Source organism: Salminus brasiliensis, chromosome 19 (assembly GCF_030463535.1).
Source record: "Salminus brasiliensis chromosome 19, fSalBra1.hap2, whole genome shotgun sequence".
Classification (NCBI taxonomy): domain Eukaryota; kingdom Metazoa; phylum Chordata; class Actinopteri; order Characiformes; family Bryconidae; genus Salminus; species Salminus brasiliensis.
In genome coordinates this window covers 1,174,406-1,187,626 of record NC_132896.1, presented here as the reverse complement: position 1 = coordinate 1,187,626, position 13,221 = coordinate 1,174,406, and the positions used below count along the sequence as shown (strand labels likewise).

The 13,221-nt window shown below is 42.6% G+C and overlaps 1 protein-coding gene across 2 annotated transcripts in view; it reads right to left on the bottom strand.

The window, feature by feature from the left end:
• LOC140540648 (aminopeptidase Ey-like) overlaps positions 1 to 12,697 on the bottom strand; it is a 13,386-nt gene extending 689 nt beyond the window's left edge. Inside the window, exons 1-19 of one of the 2 annotated variants that reach the window (XM_072663033.1) lie at positions 12,168 to 12,697; positions 11,014 to 11,156; positions 9,390 to 9,523; positions 8,982 to 9,108; positions 8,581 to 8,735; positions 7,920 to 8,033; positions 7,379 to 7,522; positions 6,690 to 6,755; positions 6,406 to 6,471; positions 5,179 to 5,354; positions 5,021 to 5,097; positions 3,762 to 3,895; positions 3,577 to 3,632; positions 3,217 to 3,364; positions 2,732 to 2,823; positions 2,505 to 2,615; positions 1,725 to 1,892; positions 796 to 936; positions 281 to 362 (exon numbers count right to left, since the gene is read on the bottom strand). In XM_072663033.1, the coding sequence (XP_072519134.1) occupies positions 281 to 362; positions 796 to 936; positions 1,725 to 1,892; positions 2,505 to 2,615; positions 2,732 to 2,823; positions 3,217 to 3,364; positions 3,577 to 3,632; positions 3,762 to 3,895; positions 5,021 to 5,097; positions 5,179 to 5,354; positions 6,406 to 6,471; positions 6,690 to 6,755; positions 7,379 to 7,522; positions 7,920 to 8,033; positions 8,581 to 8,735; positions 8,982 to 9,108; positions 9,390 to 9,523; positions 11,014 to 11,156; positions 12,168 to 12,697 (2,664 nt within the window). Of the gene's footprint in view, positions 1 to 280; positions 363 to 795; positions 937 to 1,724; positions 1,893 to 2,504; positions 2,616 to 2,731; positions 2,824 to 3,216; positions 3,365 to 3,576; positions 3,633 to 3,761; positions 3,896 to 5,010; positions 5,098 to 5,178; positions 5,355 to 6,405; positions 6,472 to 6,689; positions 6,756 to 7,378; positions 7,523 to 7,919; positions 8,034 to 8,580; positions 8,736 to 8,981; positions 9,109 to 9,389; positions 9,524 to 11,013; positions 11,157 to 12,167 lie in introns of both variants that reach the window. The other variant, XM_072663034.1, reaches the window with a different exon arrangement.
• Between the last annotated feature and the right edge of the window lie 524 nt (positions 12,698 to 13,221).

The following is a 13,221-nucleotide window of genomic DNA, read 5'->3' as shown; positions in this document are numbered from 1 at the left end:
CTCCTCCAAAATCTAGCAGAAAGTCTTCTTCTCTGGACAGTAGAGACAGATACTCCAACAAAAGCAGGAGAAACTCTTTTAATAACCTTGATTTCAGAAAAAACAATGAATGAGCAGGTGTCCCAATACTTTTGTCCAAAAAATAGTATGTGGACAATGGTGTAAGCTAAAAGGGGGGAGTTCAGGTCGTCGACCAGGAACTAGACTACAGCTGCCACTGGTTTCATTCCTCTGTCCAGACACACACACCTTATTTGCAGAAGATTTAAGGGTCGCTCACCTGGTCAAGCTGACACTGAGTCGAGAATGTCCGGGTCACACCGCTAATGAGCTCAGCGAATGAAAACGATCCGGCACCATACCTAGAGCAAACACACACTTCAGCATGAGCACACTCTGACCACAAGGAAATAAAAAAAGTTTGCCTCATGTAATGTTATGTTATGTTATTTATTTATTTATCTATTTATTTACATTTTATCAAACATTAAAAATGATGCTGTTTAAAATGAGTTTAATAATTAAGTTGGAATTAGATCTAAAATCAGGTGAAAGAACATGGCTGAGATAATGCAGCTCTGTCTGGAACACATGACGTTTGATTGTAGATCAGGAATTTTATCATTATAAAAAACACATTTTAATGTAGATGTTTCCAAAAACCTGTCATTCACTGGAGTGGGATTTAAAAGTTGGTCAACTGTTTAAAAGAGTAAAGCTCTGGCTGGTTACTGTCTGATGTACTGTTAGTCGTAGGGATGTAAAGCATGGCTCTTCGTGGCCACTGGAGCTCACTCAGTGAAAAGGTACTTCCAGTTCAGTCTGACGAAATTCCACGCTAATTTCCGACCCTCTATGTTCCCAGCAATCTGCACGATGACCCGGGTAGCGTCTTGTTTCCGAATCATTGCCGGGTCCAGGGTGTACTTAAGATACCTGCATTTGAAAAGGAAAAGCTGCTGTGAGTGCGTGCATGTGCTGTTTATAGACTAGATTTATAGACTGTCTATAGATATAGACAGTGCCTAAAATCTGGCTTCTGGTCCATCGGGCTTCATATCACTGATAGGCCACAATCTACAGTTATCAGTTACCAGTGCTACAAAACTCATGCTGTAGTTTCACTGAAACAGGTGGAGAGACTGGGTTAAAAGTGCAGATTTTACACTTCCAATCCATTTCACATCAGTGTTTGTACAGTGTATGTCCAGAAGTTTGTGGACACCCCTTTTCATTGGTAAAATTGACTGCTTTAAGGTGCACCCATTGCTAGAGGCGTATAAAGGCTGTATGAATTTCTGTGGAGTGATGGAGCTCCAGCCAATACTTTTTTTTAATTATTCAACATCTGTACCTGACCTTAGTGATGCTCTTGCTCTCACACTTGTTGGGCTAAATGCAATCAAATCTTTCTCACAACAATGTTACAACATGTAGTATAAAGCCTTCCCAGATAATTAGAGGCTGTTACTGCAGCGAGGAGAGATAAACTCACAGCTAATACCTTTGATTAAGGGAAGAAACACTGGAGGAGCAGGTGTCCACAAACTTTTGGCCATTTTTTGTTTGTTTTTGTCATTTTTAACATCAGAACAAACATAAAGGTTAAAGGTTCAGACTTAATGATGTAATTACATTAATTAGTACAGCACAACAATTACACCTCTAAGGCTTCAATTATAGAACCTATGATTTCTGCTTCCAAAGCCTGCAGGCCTCACTACCTGTCTAGAAGCCTGCTGTCTTTGGTACAGGCCAGAGCTGTCATTAGTTTATCCGCCTCACTACTGATGCTGGCATACTGGAGCATCTCCCAGACAAAGTCCCACTCTCTAGCGCCCCCTGCAGCAACCGCACTGCAGTACACCGTGGACCTCAGGTTTGGGTGAATCCTGGTGAGAAATCACAAATCAGAAACCACAACAAAGTAGTGTTTCTAATAAAGTGGCCAGTGAGTGGAAGCACAAGGTGGGGGTTTCTAATAAAGTGGCCAGTGAGTGGAAGCACAAGGTGGGGGTTTCTAATAAAGTGGCCAGTGAGTGGAAGCACAAGGTGGGGGTTTCTAATAAAGGCCAGTGAGTGGAAGCACAAGGTGGGGGTTTCTAATAAAGTGGCCAGTGAGTGGAAGCACAAGGTGGGGGTTTCTAATAAAGTGGCCAGTGAGTGGAAGCACAAGGTGGGGGTTTCTAATAAAGTGGCCAGTGAGTGGAAGCACAAGGTAGGGGTTTCTAATAAAGGCCAGTGAGTGGAAGCACAAGGTGGGGGTTTCTAATAAAGTGGCCAGTGAGTGGGAGCACAAGGTAGGGGTTTCTAATAAAGTGGCCAGTGAGTGGAAGCACAAGGTAGGGGTTTCTAATAAAGTGGCCAGTGAGTGGAAGCACAAGGTGGGGGTTTCTAATAAAGTGGCCAGTGAGTGGCATTATGAGTGTGTTAGGTGTGTGTGCAGTGGAACAGGTAACTGGTGTGATTTTAAATGAAAAGAATGAAAAGCTGGTTCTGCTCACGGGTTCTGCTCTGGATTCTGCATCCACTGTGTAAACCAGGCCTCAGTGAGATTCCTGCAGGCGACCACTCCGGTGCTGCAGGCCACCCTAATGGCATTTACCTGATTGTACCTGCACCCAGAGGACACAATAATGGTCTAATGAATAGTTTTCAGCAGTATTTTAGTTCTTATGAGATACACATGCTGTTATACTGATGATATCAGATTTAGATCTGTGTTCCATACTGTTCCATGTGTCCATCAGGTACTTTACTCCAGTCCATGGTGATGTTCCTGAAGTGTTCAAATAGTGGGGTTACTTGCTTCTTAAGGTACGCCTGCAATCAAAACTCCCTCTGTTTATTATACAGAATCAGTGTGATTGATATCTTACTCTTCAAAAATGTAGATCCTGATTTTTCTGAGCAAAATGCACAAAAATAAAATGAAATAAGGTCTTCTGGGTGAGAATTAAGGCCACACATGATGCACCATGAACCACACTGTAAAACACCTAGTCCAAATCTAGGTGTTAGAAGATAAACACGTTTTAACACTAGAGACTTTAAATCAAGTAATTTCTGATCGTTTCTATTATTAAACTCATCATGAGACATTAGGACAGAGGACGGAGCCACTGGTGCCTTCAAATGACTTATGAAATTACTTTAAATAATTATGATCAGCAAGAAACTGTATTCAATTCTAGATTCTGAGAGCGAAACAATCACCTGCATGCTGTCATAGACGTCTGTCTGATCAAACATGAGGTAAACGTAGTCCAGGTTGTCCAGGGCGGCCTGCCAGGGTATGTAGTCTGTTTCCTTTAGGAGAAACCTGGTTGTATTCAGAGCTAAGCTAATGGGAATCATCTTGGCCCTGTTGAAATGCAGAGAGTCAAAACACTGAATCAGGATCAGAACATGAGTGAATAAAGGTCATCGACTCTGCAGGACAGGACATTTAAATAGCATCACAGAGACGAGACAGGGACAGTCCTGATCTCGGTTTATCTGAGAGATGTACACACTGCAGCTGGACAGATACAGTCAGTGAGACTGAGAGAGCATCCCTAATGGAGAGCCGTTTACCTGGCGAGGTTAAAGGCGTCATCCACAATCTGGCCTCTGTTAATGACTGGAATGGCCTGTACAACAAAACCAAATATGAAATGTATAATACTCATTTTTCTGTAGTAAACTCATTGAATTTCTGTAGTAAACTATAGTAATCAGTAACACTGTAATACCAGAACATTAAGGGGTCAATAACTGACCTGGTGTTGGTTGTTAAGTTGGTTGAGGATGCGCTCCCAGTTGCCAGGGTCGTAGTTTACTCTGTAGTATCCCGTCAGGTTGAGATTCAGCAGCACCCAGTCCGCCCCCACCATCTCCATCCCACTGTGAAACACTGAAACCACAACAGACTATTATAATTATTATTATTATTATTATTATTATTATTATCATTATTATTATTATTATTATTATTATTATTATTATTATTATTATCATTAGCAGTTTTAGCAGTATTGTTGCATACTGACAAAAATATACTTTTAATGGAGGTTAATATAGTCAGATTTAACCTGGTTTTAAGAAATTGCTTACTTTTATTTATAAATATTAGACAATTCTAAAATTAATATTGAATCATTTATTTCTATTGATTCTTCATGGAATTCGAATCTGCCAAATTAACAATATGAGTATGAAACATTGTTCAAAAAATTTTTCAAAAAAGTTTTATGTTATATTATATTATATTTATATTTGTATTTACCTGCTCACATATTCCAGTGAATAAATTCTAAACAGACTATTTACCTGAACAGAATATGATATTGTACCTCTGTTTACCCTCACACCGTGCTGCACACAGCAGATACTGCATATACTTGTGAATATCTGAGAATAGCCTGAACACAGTATGTGTGTGTGTGTTAGTGTGTGTGTATGTGTGTGTGTGTGTGTGTGTGTGTGCAATACCTTTTTATATAACTATTATATAACAGTGTATAATAGCTATATTAATGTCATGTGATGAAATTACTGCTGAATGAGTCTGGCACCACCTGCTGGTCGGACAGCGCATTACAGGATAACAGGATGCCATGGTTTGTACTGCTTCAAGACAACACAGCCATATTCACCGTTAGTGTTGGACACAGATGGAATTTGGCCACCGCCTTTAACCAGTAAACACACACACAGACACACACAGTGAGCACACGTGCCCGGAGCAGTGGGCAGCCATTGCTGCAGCGCCCGGAGAGCTGAGAGGGTGAAGGGCCTTGCTGTAGTTAAATGCTGAGTCAGATTTACACTCCTTTCAGGTATCTCCCGCATTAATTAGCGCTGCAATCCTAGCTGATTTATCCTTAGGTTAACTGCACCATGTGATCTGGATGCCCTATTTTGTGTTCGCCACCAGATGGCATTATCTATAACGAATAAAGTTCATTGTTCAGTGTGATTTCATTGACGCAACACTCAAAGCCTCTAGACTTGAGACAAGGGTTGTACTTATTCTCACCGCTCTTCTCCAGGAGCCACACTGGCGTCTGCTCCACCCCTGACTTCATCCACCTAATGGGCACGATCCACTCATAACTACAGTCACAGAGAGGAAGAGCTGGAGAGAACTGAAACTCACAAACTGATTTAGAAAAGTTATAAAGATATTAGACCTACTTAAACACAGACGCTGTCTCTACAACAGACTCAGGGTCCAGGAGGAAGTGTTTCTGAGACAGCTGACCAGTAGCCGTGTTGATGGAGACCACCGGAAAGCCCATCTGGAGAACCCAACGGTCCATGATATTACCAACAGTCATTGGGAGTGGCACGGCTCCACAGGCATCTACTGCCTAAAAGTAAAAGATGCAGTGAAGTGATCGTTCTAAAATGTAATTTGTCCCCAACACACACACACACACACTCACCCCAAATGTTGACCAGCCTGTCCTGTAACCGGTACTATACGGTGAGTATGCCCAGCTAACATGTCCATGTGGGGCCTGTATAGGTGACCTAACTGGAAACTAAGTATTGTCCTCGGGTCAGTAAGGGGCTAGACATGGGCCCCATGAGGTTGTACCTGCACATGGGCCTAGATGGGGCCATGTGAGATTAAGGTGTGCTGTAACGATGGCGTCCAATTGGGAAGCCCAACTTATGGGATAGTATGGTACTGTATCTAAATCTAACTCAATTAAAGAGATGAAACTGTACTATAGTGAAAGTATGGTACTGTATCTCAATCTAACTCAATTAAAGAGATGAAATTGTACTATAGTGAAAGTATGGTACTGTATCCCAGTCTAACTCAGTTAAAGAGCTGAAACTGTACTATAGTGAAAGTATGGTACTGTATCCCAATCTAACTCAATTAAAGAGCTGAAACTGTACTATAGTGAAAGTATGGTACTGTATCTCAATCTAACTCAATTAAAGAGCTGAAACTGTACTATAGTGAAAGTATGGTACTGTATCCCAGTCTAACTCAGTTAAAGAGCTGAAACTGTACTATAGTGAAAGTATGGTACTGTATCCCAATCTAACTCAATTAAAGAGCTGAAACTGTACTATAGTGAAAGTATGGTCCTGTATCTCAATCTAACTCAATTAAAGAGCTGAAACTGTACTATAGTGAAAGTATGGTACCGTATCCCAATCTAACTCAATTAAAAGAGCTGAAACTGTACTATAGTGAAAGTATATAACAGGTACTATTAAATATTAGTAAAGTAAAGTACTAGTATAAGGCAGGTCAGGACAAATTAGATCTTTTTTATCTGACTCTCACTATCACTGATCACAAGAGGGCAGCACTGGAATACGGAGAGCCCAGTAATTTAATGGTTCCACTGAGACTCATGCTCTGAGATGTATTTAGGCTGAAAGTAGAGATGAACTTACTGCTTGAAGATGATCCCACAGATCTGAACCCACCGTATTTTTGTGAGCGAACGTGTTCAGATATGTCTGAAAATATTTCAAATAATGCATATTTTGTACATGTAATACAGAGCACAACACAACATGTACATGTAGTTAATATCACAATACTGAGAGTTTAGTATTTATTTATTTATTTATTTATTTATTTGTCATCACTTTTTTACCGCAGCAGTTTTTCTATCTATACATACATCTGGCTACCCAGTAAGATACACATATAGAAACTTGTTAAGATCCCTCACCTTCAGACCCTGAAGGAAGACAGACTCTGTGAGGAAGTCTGAGAGCATCCTCAACACTGACGCCCCCTACAGACAGAGAGAAGATCAGAACACAGTGTTTCAGAGGCTGTGTTGAGTCCTGTTTACACTGCAGGCCAATCTAAACTGAAGCTGCGTTCATGCTGTCACTGCTAGACGCTAGTCATTCATCCAAGCTACACTATATATCCAAATGTTTGTGGACACCCCTTCTAATGAATGCACTTAGCTATACTTTAAGTTGCAATGAACTTATTGGCATCATGCCTATTGCCAGGCGTGGGCTAGAGGGATATAAAGCCAGTGTGTGGAAGAGCTGTGTTCTATGGAATGATGGTGGTGGACCTCCATCCAGTACTTTTGGATCGGATGAGTTGGGATGAGCAGATGAACAGATGTCCAAATACTTTTGTCCATATGGTGTAATTTTATCTGCTTGATTCATTAAATAAATATTGTGAAGAGAGCTGGACTGTTTCTGTGGTCAGTGACTGTGCGTACAGTAAGTGCTAAGCTAACTAGCTAATTTGCAGGTTCACTCACTAATCTCAGGCCTAACTGAGGTCAGTAAAAGCTAGACAGTTTAATTCATTGATTCATTCATTAAACTAGAAAGAAAACAATATACACATTAAATAGAGTATAGGCTTTATGCAGATGCTGATATGTACCTTGCTGTAGGAGATGACATCAAACACCTCAGTGATCTGCTCTGGTTTCACAATGTCCTCTTCTTTAGAGGACAGGGGGTGGGAAGAGGCCAGAGCGTCAATGGCGAAAACTCGATGGACATCCCTAAGAACTATAAGATCTTTCTGTTGGGGAGTAAAACAAGGCAGCAGAAGACTGTTCAAAACTATGATCGCTCATTCAGCCAAGATGTGTGTCTGGTGTCTGAAGTTTGCTTCTTAGCTACAAGCTAAATGTATCTACAAGCAACGTAAGCTTGACCAGCATCAATTAGCATAATAGCAATTTTGGCCAAACCATCGCTTGTTATGCTCACCAAACATCTTACTGTTAGCTGTGGATTAATTACTCTTTAAAAACACTGTCAGACCAAAGGTTGAACGCATGTCCAGAGCTTTATGTTTGACAGACAGCACTTTACAAAGTTATTGTTTACCAAAAGGCTTGTTACATCAGTGGGCAATGTTCACACACTATAAGGCTATAGCCAAGAGACAGCATGTCTATAAATCTAGTGTTTACCAGATTCCAGGAGGGTTCTGCATAATCTGCACCGAGGTAAGAGACATAGGTAGCAAAACCTTCGTTCAACCAAACTTCATTCCACCACTTCAGTGTCACAAGGTTTCCGAACCACTGCACAAAAAAGATAAACAGTCAATCTAGAAACAGTCACAGCAAGGACAGTCACACCAGGGACAGTCAATTTAGAAACAATAGAGACAGTTACAGCAGGGACAGCCACACCAGAAACATTCACACCAAAAAGAGTCACACCATAGAGACAGTCAATCCACAGACAGCCGCACCAGAGACAGTTAAATCAGGGATAGTCAGTCCATAGGCAGTCACAATAGAGACAGTTACAGCAGGGACACACCAGAGACACACCAGAAAGATTCACACCCAGAACAGTCAATCCACAGACAGTCACACCAGAGACAGTCACACCAAAGACAGTCATACCAGAGACAATCACACCAGGAACAGTTACAGCAGGGACAGTCAACCCAGAGATAGTTACATCAGAGACAGCCACACCAAGGACAGGCACACCAAGAATAGTCAAACCAGAGACAGCAGGTGAGTTACAGCAGGGACAGTCAACCCAGAGACAGTTACAGCAGGGACAGTCAATCCAGGGACAGTCACACTAGAAACCCAGAACACGGCGTGAGAGTACCATGTGGGCCAGCTCGTGGGCAATTATAGTGGCTGTTTTCTCCTGGTTCCGATTGGAGGAGATGACTGGATCGTAGAGGAGGTTTGCCTCTCTGTAAGTGACCAGTCCCCAGTTCTCCATCGCCCCAAAGTAGAAGTCAGGCAGAGCAATCTGGTCTTCAGAGTGGACAGATTCATAGTGTATAACTTTCTCAGATAGTGTTTTAACTTCAAGCGACATCATTACAAAATAGTGAATATGAAAATTGATCAAACTATAGCTGGAAACTTTTTGTATCATAATCATAATCATAAATATCATTTACTGTACTGCATCACACGGTAACATCACTTTTTTCATCTTGCAGTTTATAGAACAGATGAACTCCAGATTAGAATAGCTGGTGACCTATGTGAACCTACCTGATTTAGAGAGCGGGTAGGAAACTGCATAGTAATTCTCGAAGAACTCGAGGATGGGTCCAGTGAGGTTGAGGGCGTAGGCACAGTATCCATCAGAAACTGCTTTCCTGCGAGCCCAAATTCGAATCTGCACAAAGAGGACAATACATGTACGAGATTTTGGGTTATCTGTTTTTTATAGTTAATCCCTAAAAGCCCACACTGGAGTTTCCCACATCTCCCAGTTTAAACTAAGTTATAGTGATGTGATTTTATAGATATACAGCACCAGATAAGTTGGGTGTGTTTTCCATAACTTTAGGACATTCTGACCTAAAGGCTTATGCTGGTTAATAGGAAGGGTCTCCATGTATAGTGTGTTTAATTGTGTTTCATTGTGTAAAATTAAAGCATGACTTAAGCTCATACCAACGTGCCCTCGTCTGAATGAACATTAGTGTAGTCGCTGACAACCAGAGCGAGGAGGTAGGATGACATTCTCTCTGTGGGTTGAAAGCTGGTGATGGTGACAGCAGTACCACTGACTGTGGTGTTCACTTTTTCTAAAGGACAGACAGCAGCAGTGTAGGGTCAATCACAGTGCAGTTCATAACAGCAGATTTAGAGTAGTGTGTGTTTAAGCTACTGTGGCTAAAATCACTGCTGAATATCAGAAAGTGTACACTGTGTGACTGTCTCTGGTGTGACTGTCTCCAGTGTGACTGTCTCCACTGTGACTGTCTCTAGTGTGACCGTCTCCACTGTGACTGTCTCTAGTGCGACTGTCTCTAGTGCGACTGTCTCTAGTGTGACCGTCTCCACTGTGACTGTCTCCACTGTGACTGTCTCCTCTGTGACTGTCTTCACTGCGACTGTCTCTAGTGTGACTGTTTCCACTGTGACTGTCTCCACTGTGACTGTCTCTGGTGTGACTGTCTCTGGCGTGACTGTCTCTAGTGTGACTGTTTCCACTGTGACTGTCTCTGGTGTGACTGTCTCTGGTGTGACTGTCTCTAGTGTGACTGTTTCCACTGTGACTGTCTCCTCTGTGACTTTCTTCACTGTGACTGTCTCTAGTGTGACTGTCTCCACTGTGACTGTCTCCTCTGTGACTGTCTCCACTGTGACTGTCTCTAGTGTGACTGTTTCCACTGTGACTGTTTCCATTGTGACTGTCTCTGGTGCGACTGTCTCTAGTGTGACTGTTTCCACTGTGACTGTCTCCACTGTGACTGTCTCTGGTGTGACTGTCTCTGGTGTGACTGTCTTTAGTGTGACTGTTTCCACTGTGACTGTCTCTAGTGTGACTGTTTCCACTGTGACTGTCGCCACTGTGACTGTCTCTGGTGTGACTGTCTCTAGTGTGACCGTCTCCACTTTTACTGTCTCCACTGTGACTGTCTCTAGTGTGACTGTTTCCACTGTGACTGTCTCTAGTGTGACTGTCTCTAGTGTGACTGCCTCCACTGTGACTGTCTCTAGTGTGACTGTTTCCACTGCGACTGTCTCCTCTGTGACTGTCTCCACTGTGACTGTCTCTAGTGTGACTGTTTCCACTGTGACTGTTTCCACTGTGACTGTCTCTGGTGCGACTGTCTCTAGTGTGACTGTTTCCACTGTGACTGTCTCCACTGTGACTGTCTCTGGTGTGACTGTCTATGGTGTGACTGTCTTTAGTGTGACTGTTTCCACTGTGACTGTCTCTAGTGTGACTGTTTCCACTGTGACTGTCGCCACTGTGACTGTCTCTGGTGTGACTGTCTCTAGTGTGACCGTCTCCACTTTTACTGTCTCCACTGTGACTGTCTCTAGTGTGACTGTTTCCACTGTGACTGTCTCTAGTGTGACTGTTTCCACTGTGACTGTCTCTGGTGTGACGGTCTGTGGTGTGATTGTATATCATGTGAATGTGTCTGTTGTGACTATTTACAGCGTGACCATCTCCACTGTGACTGTCCCTAGTGTGACTCCTGTTTCACTGTCCGGTGTAACTGTCTCTAGTTTGATTGTCTCTGGATTCACTGTGCATGAAAATATTTTTGCCACTGCTGACCGATTTCTAACCCGTTGGAGAGAGCAACCGTTCCTCGCTCATGCAGGACAGTGATGTGGAAGACAGCTTTCATGGCTGGTTCATCAAAGCAGGGGAAGGTTTTGCGGGCGTGAGTGGGGTGCATTTGACTGGTGGCTACAACCCTGTTAGAGATGAGAACAGATGGGTTAGTTTAGCTCTTTAGCTCTGGTGTGAAGAAAGTAGACCCCAGACAGTGGTCAGTCAGTAAATGCAAGGGAAAGGTGTTTAAACAGCGGGTGGAGAGAGTACACAGCAGGTTTCTGCTGCTCTTAGAAACTAATTCTTCAGCTATATAACCTGCAACCAGGTCCAAGAATCATATATGCACCCTTTAATCACTCCGTTTTACACCTCTGAGCAAAGGTTACACACAAGGCCTTGAAACCGCGCTCACACAAACAGGTGAATTGCTCTCACGACCTTGAGTGTGGCGGTTCCTTTTTTTTTTACATCAACATCAATCCAAACAGTCTCTGATTACAGCACACCCTCTATTCAGCACTCATTAACACAAACGACATTGTTTATGTACAGACTAAGCTTTTATAATCCACAACCTCCCAGCTCAGGAAATGTTGTCTTACTTGTCTTGTGATGTAATAAAATCACTGTAAATGTTTGTTTAAAATAAAATCAAACAAATATAAAACATATAAGCAAATATATTGCTAATTATTTAGTTACAGTATTCATTTCAGTCTCAAGTGTAGAACTGTTCTGGTCCAAAGTGGACTAAACACCTAAAAAGCTTGTTTTTTAGTGTGCAAAGAAAAGGATCCAGATGTAAACATTTTTATTTAATGTTTTTGTTTTATATAATGTGGCAATGAAAGAATTCTGAATGTGCTAAAATAGTGATGATCAGCACTCTTCAAAATAAGAGTCCCTGCATTGTTCTTGATAAGGTCACAGTTCAGGGAATACCTTTCGATTGTAGTACGTTTACTGAGAACTTTAATAATTATAACTAAAATTAAGCTTCATCTCTATTTTTTATTTATTTAACCAGACAGGCCATTGTTCTTATTTACAGTGTGGCAAACATCAAAAGACACTAGTAAAGGAGCTTTATTTGTAAGACTGTAGGTAGGCTCAGCTGTTTGACATGCATGACATGTTTCAGGTGGACTTACTTCTTCACTCCATCTTCAAAGTATTCGCTCCTGTAGAACCCTGCCAGATCATCTGCGAGCTCCCCGACAAACTCAGTGAAGAGCCTGTAGACTTCTCCAGCTTTTAATTTGCTGTTCAGTTCAATTACAAGATACTGAGTGGTCACCTGGGTCCAGGTGGACTTGATAGCTGGTGCAGGTGTGTTATTGACTGTGGTCAGTCTAGCCATGTGTCCACCTGTAGTGGTCAGGTTCAGCTTGTTGGAGTGAATGAGGATCAGGTCTGTTTCCTTCACACACTTAAAGACCGCAGTGGAGTTTCCAGTGAAGATGTAGATGCCACGGTGGTCCGGTTGGAGCCGAGGCCACAGGTTGATGTAGTAGTCTTCTGGAACAAGATCATTGGGGAGACGGTAGCTGTCCCACAATGCAGCTTGAGTTTCTGCAGGTGCAAGAAACTGAAAGGTCCATATCCCGACCAGGATGGCCACAGAAACCACAGACACCACCGTGCAGACGATGCACATTACACTGAAGTGGCACTTCACCATGTTCTCCACCTCTCAAGTTCAACCACAGACCCAAGAAGAGAAGAGGAGAGAAGAGGCAGAACACAGCTGGACGTTCACTGCAGACTCCTCCCAAAGCCAGACGCAGCTCATGTATCAGCAGCTGTGAGATTCATCATCAGTCAGTTCCTGTTTTCGGAGAATACCTTATTTATTACACTGTATTTATTCAGCGTCGGTCGGTGTTGAGATGTTTACACAGCTTTAAATCTGATCTGGACAGCAGCGTGAGAACGCCGGCCCAACTGACTCTGCCAAAGATAAACATGGCCAGCGTTCAAGCTTTACACTAAATACTTTATTGCTTAGATTCAGACGACTGTGTAAGGGGTCAGTGTCTGCTGCCGCCTACCAGCAGAGGGCGACAGCAGCGGGGCACTGTTACCCAAGGAAACTCCGATCCCCAGAGGTCCTAGGGGTATTCAGTGCCAAGTGGTCACAGTATTGAAGGCTAGGAGAAACAGCACCTCTTTGTCACACCTTTGTAGAGGGGTGACCGGTACGGA